We start from the raw sequence: 12,701 nt of genomic DNA, 5'->3' as shown, positions 1-12,701 counted from the left end.
CACCAGATCTCAGCTGCATCTGTGACCGGTGCAATGCAGGATTCTTAACCCACTGAAGGAGGCTAGGGATCGAATTGCATCCTCATGGAGAATACGTTGCATCCTTGACCCACTGAGCCACAGTGGGAACTCTGTATAGAGTCTCCTAAGTACTGCTACATGCGGTATTGTCACAATCAATGGGCACTGCACACGTGGCAAGGAACAAAGAAGTATCTGGACAAAAGTCTGTCGCTTTCCTACTATTGGTTATCTAACCCTGAAAATGAATGCTCATGTGTGTTATTTATTTTTTAATTTTTTTATTATAGTTGATTTACAATATTCTGTCAACTTAAGGCTGTATGTTTCTTAAGCTAAAACTTTAATTCAAATATTGATTGTAGTCTAAGTGTCAGTCAAAACAGGGCTGCTCAAAGACAAAAGGAAAGACTTAGTTCAGTTCCTAAAGCATCTGACCCCAGGAAAACAAATGATAAATTATAAAGGAGGCATCTACTTAATTGAGCTTCTGCCTCTTCTGCACTTGTTTGTACAAGGGGACTCTTACTTGTTTCTAATGTTTTCCTGTCACAGAGAACTTACACGGAAAAAACACAGTCTTGATAGTGTGAGGAGGATGTTTTGTGAGGAAAAGGGTAAGGGATGCATCTAAAATGATTGATCATTTTTCTAAGGTTCATAGGATAAGACTTTTGCTAAACAGACGGGATGTCTTGGGTCTAGAATAGGCATTGAGCATACTGCAGTTTGGGAAATGGTTATCAGTTATGACAGTGAGTTGATACAGGTATTTGGGATTATTCAGCAATGTTAAAATTATATATTCTTTTAGGGGGGTGTACTAATTACTAATTCACTCAACTTTTCTTGTGTCATATGAAGTCCAGAATGGGGTTTGAGATGTGGAAATTTGGGGGTTTTTTTTTTTTTGGAAGGGGAGAGGGGTGAAATTTCTTCATAGCTCTCTGATATAGATCTGACAAGGGAATTAGCCAAGGATGGGAATGACTGAAGAATTAAGTGTCTGTTGATGCAAGAGGTAAAACTGGAATGTAGAGTCTAGGAGAGAGGGCTTCCTGAACGTGAGTCAAGGTGAGAGTCAATACTGAAGTTCAGTAAAATATAAACATCATGGATAAAAGCCCATCTGCCATTAGCAAACTCTAGGCCACCTCTGTGAAGGCCTTTTATTGTCCATGTCAGATTCAGGGGCCAATGGCCATGGTAAGGAGCAGAAGAGGAGGCTCAAACCCCCAAAACATCAGAGACACGTTCGAATTTTGAAATCCATGCAATAGCTCTCAACTGCATTTAGAGTCCACATCTAAATTCCTTTCTATGGCCTATAAGGTCCTGTGATCTTTTATACAGCACCTCTCAACCTTTTAACAGGTTCCCACATCATATGCTAACTTTCTAACTCCCACGTATGCCAAGCTTGTTCTAGTCACAGAGACCTTGCAGGGACTTTCCTTCTGTCCCTCCATCTAAAGTTGTCTTCCCTAAGTATTTACACTGGCAATTCCCTCCTGTAGGTCAGGTCTTCATTTAAATAACACCTCCTAAGGCAATTCACTCCCTGGCCCTCTACTTTGTTTTATATATATGTATATATATAAAATCATATCCCACATCCTTATCTCAAATAATATTTGTTGCATTATGGTGTGTTGGTTATTATTTTTCACACCTGCCCACCAGAATGTAAACACCACACAATCTAGCAAAAAATGTCTGTCTTCTTGGCCTCCGTATCCATATATGCCTGGCATACGGGTGATATTCCACGGCTTTTTGCTAAACAGGCTACTTGAATGAATGAGCGTGTACTGAACTACTCCCATCCCTAGGCAGTATCAGAGGAGTTCTGGAGCAGGTGCAGATCCAGGAAGTCACCCAGCAACTGAAAGGTTCAGCTTTCAGTTAGGCAGGGCACAGTCACGACGGGCAGGCTGAATCTTTCCTAAATAGAAACTGACAAAAATGGACAATTGTGGAATTTAACAGCAGCAGCAAAACTCCAATCCCTAGGGGGGCACTACATTATTCCTAAATAGCCTAGGTGCTCAATTAATAAACTGCTCCTTAGGTTAATGCCTTTGGAAATTGCATCAGCTCTTACAGATGCAAGCTTCAATCTTCCTTGCTCAGATGACTCCTCTCCATAATGGAGCCCATTTGGTGCCTGTAATAACTCTTTTAGATAGTAACTTTTTATCCTATTACTACAGATTCAACTTACTAAATGCCATTGGCTGTAACACAGCACTTTTGGAATTTGTGTTAACTCTTTGAGCTCAACAGTTGAACATCATTCAAGGCACTGAAGCAGGATTATTCTTTCTTGATTTAGATATAGGATCTTAAAACACTTTAACATGGGTATTTTCTGAAAAATACAAGTAATAATCAGGTAGTGCCCTCTACAACGTACAGACATGCTCTCTACAAATATAACTTTCAATTATCCTTTTGGGGGAGATATAAAATGTTAATTTAAAAAGCAGTTGTGCGATGTGAAGGCGAATTTACACTTTAGTAGGAAACAAGTGGCACAGAGTCTGGGTGGGAACAGAGCAGATCAGTGGTTCTCAAGCTTTTGCATTCTGCAGTTCTCTCTTAACTGGCACCATCCTTGCACACACACGTACGCAAACACAGACAACACACCATGCATTTGCTCAGTCATTCAACTAACTTGTATTAAGAAGTGTTTCCTATGTGCGGGAGCTGTGTAAGGTTTGGGGACCCTGAGGTTAAGATTATAAAACATATTCCTGCAGGGGCTCACAGTCTTCTGGGGGAGAAGGGTTGTTAGAGGTAATAACAGCAGTGTCATGAGTGCCATCACAAGAATGAAAATAGGGCCGAGAAAAGCAAGGGCTCATTGGCTTAATGTAACAGGGAATGCATCCAGCAGATGAAGGAATTTGTACTAACTCCCAAAAAGGGAGTTGGAAAGGTTGCTAAGGTGAAGAGGCACTGAAGTCAGAAGGAAGATTTGGAGTTCTCGTCCTGGCGCAGTGGTTCACGAACCCGACTAGGAACCATGAGGTTGCGGGTTCGGTCCCTGCCCTTGCTCAGTGGGTTAACGATCCGGCGTTGCCGTGAGCTGGGGTGTAGGTTGCAGACGCGGCTCGGATCCCGCGTTGCTGTGGCTCTGGCGTAGGCCGGTGGCTACAGCTCCGATTCGACCCCTAGCCTGGGAACCTCCATGTGCCGCGGGAGCGGCCCAAGAAATAGCAACAACAACAACAGACAAAAGACAAAAAGACAAAAAAAAAAAAAAAAAAAAAAGAAGGAAGATTTGTGGACTTCGAAGGTGGAGGATTTTACAGGGAACTTTAAGAAGCCACGTGTAATGGAGCCAGGAGTGTGTCTGCAGAGACCATAGCGCAGGAGAGCTATTTGGCAGCACTGCTGGCAGCTTCCTGATGGATTCCTTCTTGAACAAGATTTTAATACCCTTGGTTTTTGTCCATGTTAATGGGAATCTCTAGTCATTATGACAAAGCACGAGTGTTTTTACTTTCGGCAGCTAGCCAGTCTCCAGGATGGTCTCCGATCATCCAAGTTCTTCCTATGCTCACCACTGTCTATGCTCAGTAGCATGAGGTGGAAGTGATAGGTTGTCCTTGCAAGAGGAGATTAGGTTATAAAAGATTATGGAGTATGTCTTGGCTTCACACACACACACACACACACACACACACACGTCACTCACCCACTCATCTTGCTCAGGGAAAAGCCAGCTGCCGTATCCTCTAAACAGCCCCAGGAAATGAAGCCTCCTGTGACTGCACATGAACCAGACTGCCCTGCCCATTGAGACGATCAGAGTTCTGACCAAGAGTCCAACTGGCGACCACTTCCTCAGAGCCAGAACTACCCAGAACATCCTGATTCCTGATCCACAAAGGCTCATACGAGGTAATAAACATGTTGTTTTAAGCTGCTGAGTTAGGGAATAAATAATGTATTAGATAGCAATAAACTCTCAGACATTACTAATTCCCGAATGCCTTCTAGGGCAGCAGAATAGCTCCCCAGTGAAAATGACGGGACTGTGCTAAGAGCTTTGGCCTTTTCACTGTAGCTTGTGGGAAGCCATTGACAGAATTTAGGCAAGAGAGTGATACAACTGATTTGCATGGTACAATGACTATTCCTGCCTTAAATCTAGAGGTTTTCCATTCCACGTTTTGGTCCTCCACTATGGCTTTTCCATCTACCTCTAAAAACGTCACTTTGTGAAAATTTTAATTATAAGGGATATTTCTTTTCTTTTTCATATTCATTTCCTGATGGGATCATTTCTTATATATTTAAACTATTATTAGAAAAAATTGAATAACAACCAGTACTTTTGGCTTAGGAATATAGAAGAGAAACAATACTATCTTAGAAATTATCTGTGAAGAAGAATTAAAATGCTCGCTCAAGGGTTTTGGTGATCTGATTAAAATATCCATTTTTATTGGATTTCCCCCCTCAACTATATATGTATTTATATATATTTGCTATTTTAGGGCAGCACCCGCGGCATATGGTAGTTCCCAGGATAGGGGTCAAACAGGAGCTACAGGTGCTGGCAGTGACGCAGGATCCAAGCCAAGTGGGCAGCCTAAACCACAGCTCAGGGCAACGCCCGATCCTTAACCCACTGAGAAAGGGCAGGGACAGAACTCGCATCCTTATGGATCCTAGTCAGGTTAATTAACCACTGAGCCACGCTGAGCCACGAAGGGAACTCCCCAAATGTATATTATTATACTGAGGAAAAGGAACAAGAGCCACAAAACCAAAAAACCCACAACTTGAAAAAAAAATCATTGGAAATATTTGCCTAGATTTTTCTCAAATAAAAGCAATAACATTTTAAATTAACTCTTACTGACTGAAATTTTAGGATTTTTTTTTTTAAGAAATAAAAATAACGCTGGTAGATGAATCCCATACCTTATATTTGGTTGCTAGAATTAACTGAAGTTGTAGTGTCTTCTCATCCACTGGTGGGTTACTTGTTTTAAAACAATTCTTCCATCTCGCTTTTTCTCCTTGCTTTTATTGCAATTACTATGTGGGCAAAAAGAAGAACGTTTTCAAAACAGGAGTTCATAATTACATTACTATGAGCTATATCACTTTAGAAGTTTTAAAAAAATATTTACTAAGCCATGAAAATCAGCATATTTTCCAGAAACTCTTTGCTAAATCAGAATAACTCTGCACATTTCTGTAGGCTCCAATTTCAGCTCAGCATCTACATGCTGCAGAGATAAAATAATTTTTGCAACTACTTCCACATATACTTGCAGTTTTTCTAATATCCAGGAAATTCGATACATGAGAACATTTTTGCTTTTGTCATAAGTAAAAATATGACAAAGTTAGACATTTGACTCTTAACAAATGTATGTGAAAATATGAATTATGTGGCCGGCAGAATATATTGCCGGGGTGGTCTACCCTTGTTTTTAAATCATATACTCTTTAATCATTTTTATTCTCTCTGCTAAAAAGTTCCGCCTGTACTAAGAATGACTGATCTTAGGCAACAATTGTAAAGTGGGAAAAAATCAAGTTGTATGATTCCTGTATCTTTTTTCTCTTTGTTTTCCTCCTAATTTTCAGCATTTTTTTCTTAGGCATTAAGTGTTATGGTACCAATATTCTCCCTTCCCCTCACTCTTTTCTGAGCAGTCTTCCACACTTTTTCATTCTCTATATTCTTTTCCTGCATCTTTCTTTATCATTATGCTTTTTCTATTTTCTAGAAAGGTTCTCCGGGACAATTTGATCAATTACTCATTGCTTAAGGTGTTTAAAGAGTCACCTTGAATAGCATATTAAATGCATCATTTGTAGACATATTATGGAATAAATACTGCATGTATTATAAAAAGCAGGAATTTTGGAGGTTTGAATACTGAAAAAATTGAGTATCCTGTCCCCACATCAGTTAAAAACATAATTTTATTTTTTAAAGCAGTACAGAATGTACATGCATGTTTCAATGAAAATAATTTCAAAAATTTCTGACTATAACATTTTAAGGATGTGAATGAAGCTGGAGGTTTGGGGGGTTGATTTTTTTTGGACTGGCTGTTTGCTCATAGGCTTTAAATCACCTTGGTTTGCTGTGCAATTTGCACATATTTAAATCTTTGAACGATCCTGTGAGGTGAGGATGATCAGCCTCAAACTAAAGATACCGAAATTAAAATGCAAGGAAAGGAGTACATTTTCCTAGTTTTCCCACCTAATACAGGGACAATACTAGGATTCAAACTGAGACTAATGCTTTCAAGCTTTTCATACGTGTAGGAACTAGTCAACAGGCTTTGAGGTCTACCCTCAAGTCCAGGCCTGCGTGGGACACTACTTTGCAGCTCCTGCTCTGGTTCCAGCAGAAGTTTCTAGTCTTACAGCCCACGCCTGTTCTACCTGCACACTCCCCTCTGGACTGGCCTTCACTCATTCTCTTCCCTTGGCTTGAAAAGGAAGAACCTATGCTCACAATCCGTTTTGTAAAATTCCTGAAAATAAGACAGTGTTTTGTTGACCCAGAGAAAATGGTTTCAGCCATGGGTGCTGGGGAGGGAGGGTTGTCGACCTTCATTTCACACAATCATTTAATTAGTCCTTTTCTTTTTAAGGCCTTCATCTTCATCCTGAACCTTCAGCACAACATGGGCTCTTCAAATCCTTCAGCTTCCCCAAGACGACATCCATTTTCTCCTGCAACAGTAGTGACACTCAGCTTCCCCCTCTACCCCTTAAGTCATATACCACGAATTCATCTTCTTTCCATTCCCTCACTTGGTTTCTTGTCCTCTCCTATTGTCTTTGTTTCCTAGGGTTTTACCGGCACCACCAGCACCACTGAACTTTTTCACTGAGGTTTACAGAAGAAGAGGAATGGGTGTGGGTATTTCGCTTTGTCATATTTTATCTGAAGTCTAAAATCTTTCTTCTTTTAAATAGGGAGATGATCAGCCTAGTCTGAGAACCATGGACTTAGATTCCCCACCTTACTTACTTTGGGACACAGAGATAAAAGGATCATACTTCAACAGTCTGCTCTGGCGAAGTGGCAGAACTTTCCAGGGGGAGAAGCCTGTGCCCGGTGGCTTACAGGTGTGCCAGGAGCGCCATCCCACTGCCTCAACGTGGAAAACATGGGGATCGCAGCTGCTTCTTAGTACTCCTCTGGCGAAACACCGGACCTAACATATTTCAAAGTGCCAGCACCGTGTAGAGAGACCCAGTAGGAGCCCGTAGTGATCTGCTAGCTTCTTTCGGTTCCCCCAGCCACTCCCCCCACCACAAATCAGCCTTTACACAATGCAGGGGCTCACCTATTTGCTAAGCGGATGACTCCGATGGACTTCACTGTAACACAATAGCGGATGGTTTGGGGGGGTCAGAGGATCTAGTCCTCCTGGCAGTAGCAGTACACACCTGGGCAGAGGAAAGGAGGGGGCTAGGCCATTACTGCCCTTGGTAATTTTCTCTGCATTTAAATAGGGACAAGGGCCTTTTGCTAATGAAAATCACTTGCCAGGAAGCCTTTGGAAGAGAGTAGGCTGCAGGTGTTACGGAAGCCTCTAGGGCCTTGTTTCTTAGTTGAAAGACAATAGCTGGCGTGGTTATTTGAAGAAACAGTCTCTGTTTTGCAATAGATTTATCTCTGTTCTGTTTAACCTTTATCTCCACATTATTCTTTCCTGCAGAAAACAATCTGTTTACAGCTTCTCAGGTTTACACTCTTCCTAGGATCTGCTCGTTCATTATTTCTCACTTCGGAGTTTCGAAAGCACATATTTATTTACAGGTGCAAATACTATCACACAAAAAAAGAGTGTGTTTGGCGTAACAGAAGGCAAACGAGATCCTATCGGAATCTCACGGGGGTAAAAAAACCAGTGAAGGAGTTTGAAGAAGATTAAACCGCGACAGTAATTAAACTCAGTATCTCTTTTAATTTTCCTCAGGTTCCTTTTTTTCTCTTGTGATTCATTTCATCTTGACTTTGCTCTTGCTTTTGGCTTCATTCCCCACCCCCCACCCCCATCAAAAAACAGCCAAAAAAACTCCAAAGAGGCAAATGGGAAGGGAGGGAAAAGCAACAAGTCTTCAGCTTTCTGCCTGGAGCCTGTGGGGGGTCTAGTCCGCAGGTGCATTCGCATCCCCACCGGGTTCCCTCCCCCCTGCGACTTCTCAATCACTCCCACCCGGCTCTTCACTATAACGTTGGGCAACCTCCCTTCACGCCTCCTCCTCTCTCAGCTGTCAGGAAATCCTGGAGCAGTCCCTGCCCTGGAACCACTCGTTTTTTTAAATGGAGCATTGTGTAAAAAATAATAAATAAAAGGTGACACTGCAGGGGCCCGGGCCGCGGCGCCCAGCTCGGTGGTTCCCGGCGGCAGGCCAGAGGCCGGGCCGCGGGCACCCGCTCGCGCTCCAAAGATCCCGCCGGAGGCACTGCACGAAACTTGTTTGTTGTAAAACTGAGAGTGAGGTGGGTCCGCCGGCCTCACCTTTAGGGGTACCCGGGAGACGGTCTTTCGATTGGAAGGCGTTTGTTCCCCGCTGCGGGGCGGCGTGGGCGCCGCAGGAGGCTGGGTTTCCCGCGGCGCCGCGCTCGGCGCCCCGCCCCCGGCCCCGCCCCCGGGACGTCGGGACCCCCGCCCGCCCCGCCCCCGGCCCCGCTCCCGGGGCGTCGGGACCCCCGCCCGCCCCCGCCCCCGCCCCCGGGGCGTCGGGACCCCCGCCCGCCCCGCCCCAGGCCCCGCCCCCGGGACGTCGGGACCCCCCGCCCGCCCCGCCCCGCCCGCGGCAGCCTGTGGCCTCTTCCCCCGTCGCTCCAGGTCGGTTTTTCCCGGCGACTCTAGGGTGACTTTCAAACTCCCGGGCTCCGGGGACACCTCGGAATTTGCCCCCGCTTCCCGCTCGCTCCCCTCGGGCCCCGGAGCGTCGCGAGCGCCCCAGGGGTCGCCCCAGGAGGGCGCTCGGGACCGCGGGCAGCGCAGCCTGCAAGCAGGGGGACGCCGGCGGCAGCGACGATGAAGCCGTCGTGGCTGCAGTGTCGCAAAGTCACCAGCGCCGGGGGACTCGGGGGGCCCCTGCCCGCGTCCTCTCCAGCTCGGGGAGCCGGCCTGGCCCGCAGAGCGTTCGTGGCCCCCGGCCCGCGGGGAGCTCTCGCGGGCCGGGGCTGCCGGGTGCTGTCCTCGAGCTGCGGCGAGTACAAGCGCCACTTCGCGGCCTCGGTGGCCGACCCCGAGAGGTTCTGGGGCAAAGCCGCGGAGCAGATTAGCTGGTACAAGCCGTGGACCAAAACGCTGGAGAACAGACATTCGTCTTCCACCAGTTGGTGAGTGGTTCCTCCGCCTCCGCCGCTGTTTCTTTTGGGCGCCCAGGCTCGGCGTCCCCTGCGCGTGAACCTGGAGTTCTTTGGGGAACGAAAGACCGGAGATGTGTTGAGAACTTTTAATTTGGGTTTCATTTCAATTCCATAGTCAGCTTTCTTGCCTTGTCTTGAGGGACGCGGTTACGTGTTGGGAGCCCAGCTTCCTGTAGACCCTCGATCTACCTGCCCCGCTGGGCTCTGCGCTGTGAAGTGGCCTAAAGCCAGAGCCGGAGAGCCGGTTACCGGGACAGCACAGCCTCGCGAGGGGGGGGGGGGGAGGCGGCCACGTAAACAACCGCAAGCAGACTGATACTTTAGGGGCGTGTTGGGAAGGAAGAGAGTTGAGCAGAGACTTCACTAAGCTCGCCCCTAAGTCGGGTTTGGAAGGATGCATGTTTTCTCAAAGTCGACAAGGTCCGAATTATTGAAGTCCAGGAGGTGGAACTCAGGTTGAAATTTGACTGTCGATGTGGTTTGTGAATCACTGTGGGACAGGTTAGATCCATAGCCCTGTCCCATATATGAAGCTGCAGTGTGGGGCACCCAGAAGGAATGCACATGGAGGCAGGTGGTCAGAATAACTTTTTTTTTTTAATTCTAGAATTGCAATCATAAGTCGTTAAAAACATTCTTTCTGTATTACCGCAAACGGAGATACATTGTAGAATACATGCCATATTTGCCAGTATGTTAAGGTTGGGTCACTCAGGCTAGAACTCAGGAGTTGTGGCTGCCCTTTGGGTGGCGTGCCTAGCCCCTAAGAGTTTGGTAACTCTCAAATGCCAGCCATTAGGGAACAGTGTTTCCTGTACAAGTTTTCAGAAGAGCACATGGGCTTTCCCAGAACCGTTTCCAAGTTCCCAGCTGGGGGAATGACACGGTCAGGCTTGCATTCAACAAGTGTTGGGAACAGGGAACTTGGAGAAGAGCGTCGCCACCAGAGCCTGTCCTGTGTCACCACCTTGTCTTGTCTTCTCCTGAGTGGTTGGAGCTGTTTACATGGTTTTACCTTCAGAACCCAAGCACATTTCCCCATCCCGTTCAGTTTTTTCAGTACTGTTTAACTGATCCTCTCTTACCTGTGTGGCGGGGAGCCAGACACTGGATATGCACCAGAGAATACTACATAGTTCCTACGTGGGGAGACTCTTAATGGTTCAGAGAATGATCTCTGGTGCCAGAATTCTGGGTTCGAGGTTTGACTCTTGGAGGTACTAGCTGTGTGTTCATAGGCGGGTTACTTAACCTCTCTGTACTTCAGTTTTCTCATAAATAAATGTGGAACTAGTAAGTCAGTTAACTTGGTGAAGGATTAAGACCACCGTCTCAAATGATACAGACCCTGTACAGGTTAGAGCAAGAATAGCTCTTCTAGTTTCATGGAGGAAATCTGCCTAGTGTTTCTCAGATCAAAAAACACATTATTGTCTTGTCTACGAATGTGTTCTCCAAATTATGTGCCCACGTATCTGTCGTAAAGTATGGTACTATCCTTCCCATAAAACTGTGTGCAGAGAACTCAAGAAGTCACTGGGGAAGTTGCCATGGTGGTGCAGTGGAAATGAATCCCACTAGGAACCATGAGGTTGCGGGTTCCATCCCTGGCCTGGCTCAGTGGGTGAAGGATCCCAGGTTGCTGTGAGCTGTGGTGTAGGCTGCAGACACCGCTCAGATCTGATGTTGCTGTGGCTCTGGCGTCAGCCGGCCGCAGCTCCGATTGGACCCGCCTTAGCCCGGGAACCTCCATATGCTGCGATGCAGCCCTAAAAAGCAAAAAAAAGTCACTGGGATGTTCCAAGTAGAAACCAGGGAGGGTCGGACCTGTGGCAGTGGCAGTGGCAATGAAAAGGAAAGGACAGGTTTCTAGAGGATTAGTTGAAATCGGTAAGGGCTCAAGGAATTGCAGAGAATGTGGAAGCCAAGGCGTCCATCAAAACGGACAGTTAAGACCTGGAGATTTTCTAAGTTATTCTTTCTTAATTTTTAGTTGCTTGCCTAAATGTTCTAAAATTGTGCCAAAAAACGTTGTTTTCCGTGAGGATTTTTGCCAAAGGACCCTTGTACGTATTTTAAAAATTTAATACATTGTAGATCACTGACAGCTGACAGCGCCGACTCTGAATTCTTCTTCTTTGTACTCTGGGAATCCTGTGGCCGTACCTGTTTTATTGCGGCCAAAAAGATCAATGTGAATAAGAGATAAGTCCTTGAGTTTCTGTTTATTTTGGCAGTGCGATTCAATCTTCGGAAGAAGTTGAGTTGGCAGAGTTGGAGAGGCAAGTAGAGGTGGGAGGCCTTACATCTCATCTGAAATGTCAGTCAATACCAGATTTCCATTTGAATCCGCTTTGCAGGTACTCCTCATTGGTGAACATTTTTTTCTCCTACAAAGGTGAACTCATGGGGGAGGCCTTTCTTTTCTTTTCTTTTTTTTTTTTTTTTTTTTTTTTTATCTTTATAGCCCTAGATTCTAGGGCAGAACAGACCTATGAGTTTAAAACGTGATAGATAACAGGATAAATGGATTTGATGGTTTTTAATTATGTATGACTTTGGGCGATCCTAAGTGTTTACAGGCACAGTTCCACGTGAAGGTGCTTGGCTTACTTTTGAAGCTGCCCTCTGGTTCGACAGCTGATTGTTTCCTCCTAAGTGGAGGTGACAAACACGTGCTCGAGGTCTCTGATGTTCTTTGGCTCCTCAGAGGCAACAGGAGTTCTCCTTCCCTGCTCTAAGCTCATCTCTTTATTTTTCATTAAACGCCCCTCTGGGTCCACAGGGCTATGAAAAGCCCAGCACTTAAATAGTAATGCTTCTTAGCTTGCATAATGGCATAAACTCCCCAACAGCAGGTTACAGGTGCAGTAACATGAGCATGGAATAGAAATCTTTAAGGGTGTCATACTGAAGAGACTTTCCATTGCACCGAATAGGGCTGTAAAGTGCCTTTGTGGCGCTGCAATCACCGCAACCTTTAAAAACCAAATGACATGCAGGTGCTTTAGGAATGTGAAGAACTACCATGCCTCATAGTCTATTGGTTAATTCCCCTTCCTGACACCTGGCTTTGGAGGAAATAAAGTTTGTTATGGAGACTTCAGTGGAAAACTGCAATCTAAGGTGAAGCAGTTGGAACTCCTAGACATTCCTCTAATCCTAGACCAACGGAATGGATGTTTTGCTTATTTTCTCCCAGGGAATTAGACATTCTGCTGCCTATCCTGAAATTGAAATCCAGCTGCCACTCTCAAGAATTAGGCAGTTCACTGGGTCATCAGTTTTTCTC

General features: G+C 45.5%; 1 protein-coding gene and 1 long non-coding RNA gene across 7 annotated transcripts in view; one reads left to right on the top strand and one right to left on the bottom strand.

Moving 5' to 3' along the window:
* Positions 1–8,647, bottom strand: part of LOC125131580 (uncharacterized) — a 76,691-nt gene extending 68,044 nt beyond the window's left edge. For all 5 annotated transcript variants that reach the window (XR_007135980.1, XR_007135978.1, XR_007135977.1 and 2 more), the window contains exons 1-2: positions 8,547–8,647; positions 4,963–5,079 (exon numbers count right to left, since the gene is read on the bottom strand). This is a non-coding gene — a long non-coding RNA (uncharacterized LOC125131580). The remainder of the gene's footprint in view (positions 1–4,962; positions 5,080–8,546) is intronic.
* Positions 8,648–8,835: 188 nt separating this feature from the next.
* The window catches only part of ACSS3 (acyl-CoA synthetase short chain family member 3), a 148,987-nt gene continuing 145,121 nt past the window's right edge, over positions 8,836–12,701 (top strand). For both annotated transcript variants that reach the window (XM_047788356.1, XM_047788355.1), the window contains exon 1: positions 8,836–9,379. In XM_047788356.1, the coding sequence (XP_047644312.1) occupies positions 9,072–9,379 (308 nt within the window). In that variant the 5' untranslated portion in view covers positions 8,836–9,071. The remainder of the gene's footprint in view (positions 9,380–12,701) is intronic.

Source organism: Phacochoerus africanus, chromosome 7 (genome assembly GCF_016906955.1).
Source record: "Phacochoerus africanus isolate WHEZ1 chromosome 7, ROS_Pafr_v1, whole genome shotgun sequence".
NCBI lineage: Eukaryota > Metazoa > Chordata > Mammalia > Artiodactyla > Suidae > Phacochoerus > Phacochoerus africanus.
Note: the sequence above shows the minus strand (reverse complement) of the source record. Positions and strands in the feature narration are given on the sequence as shown.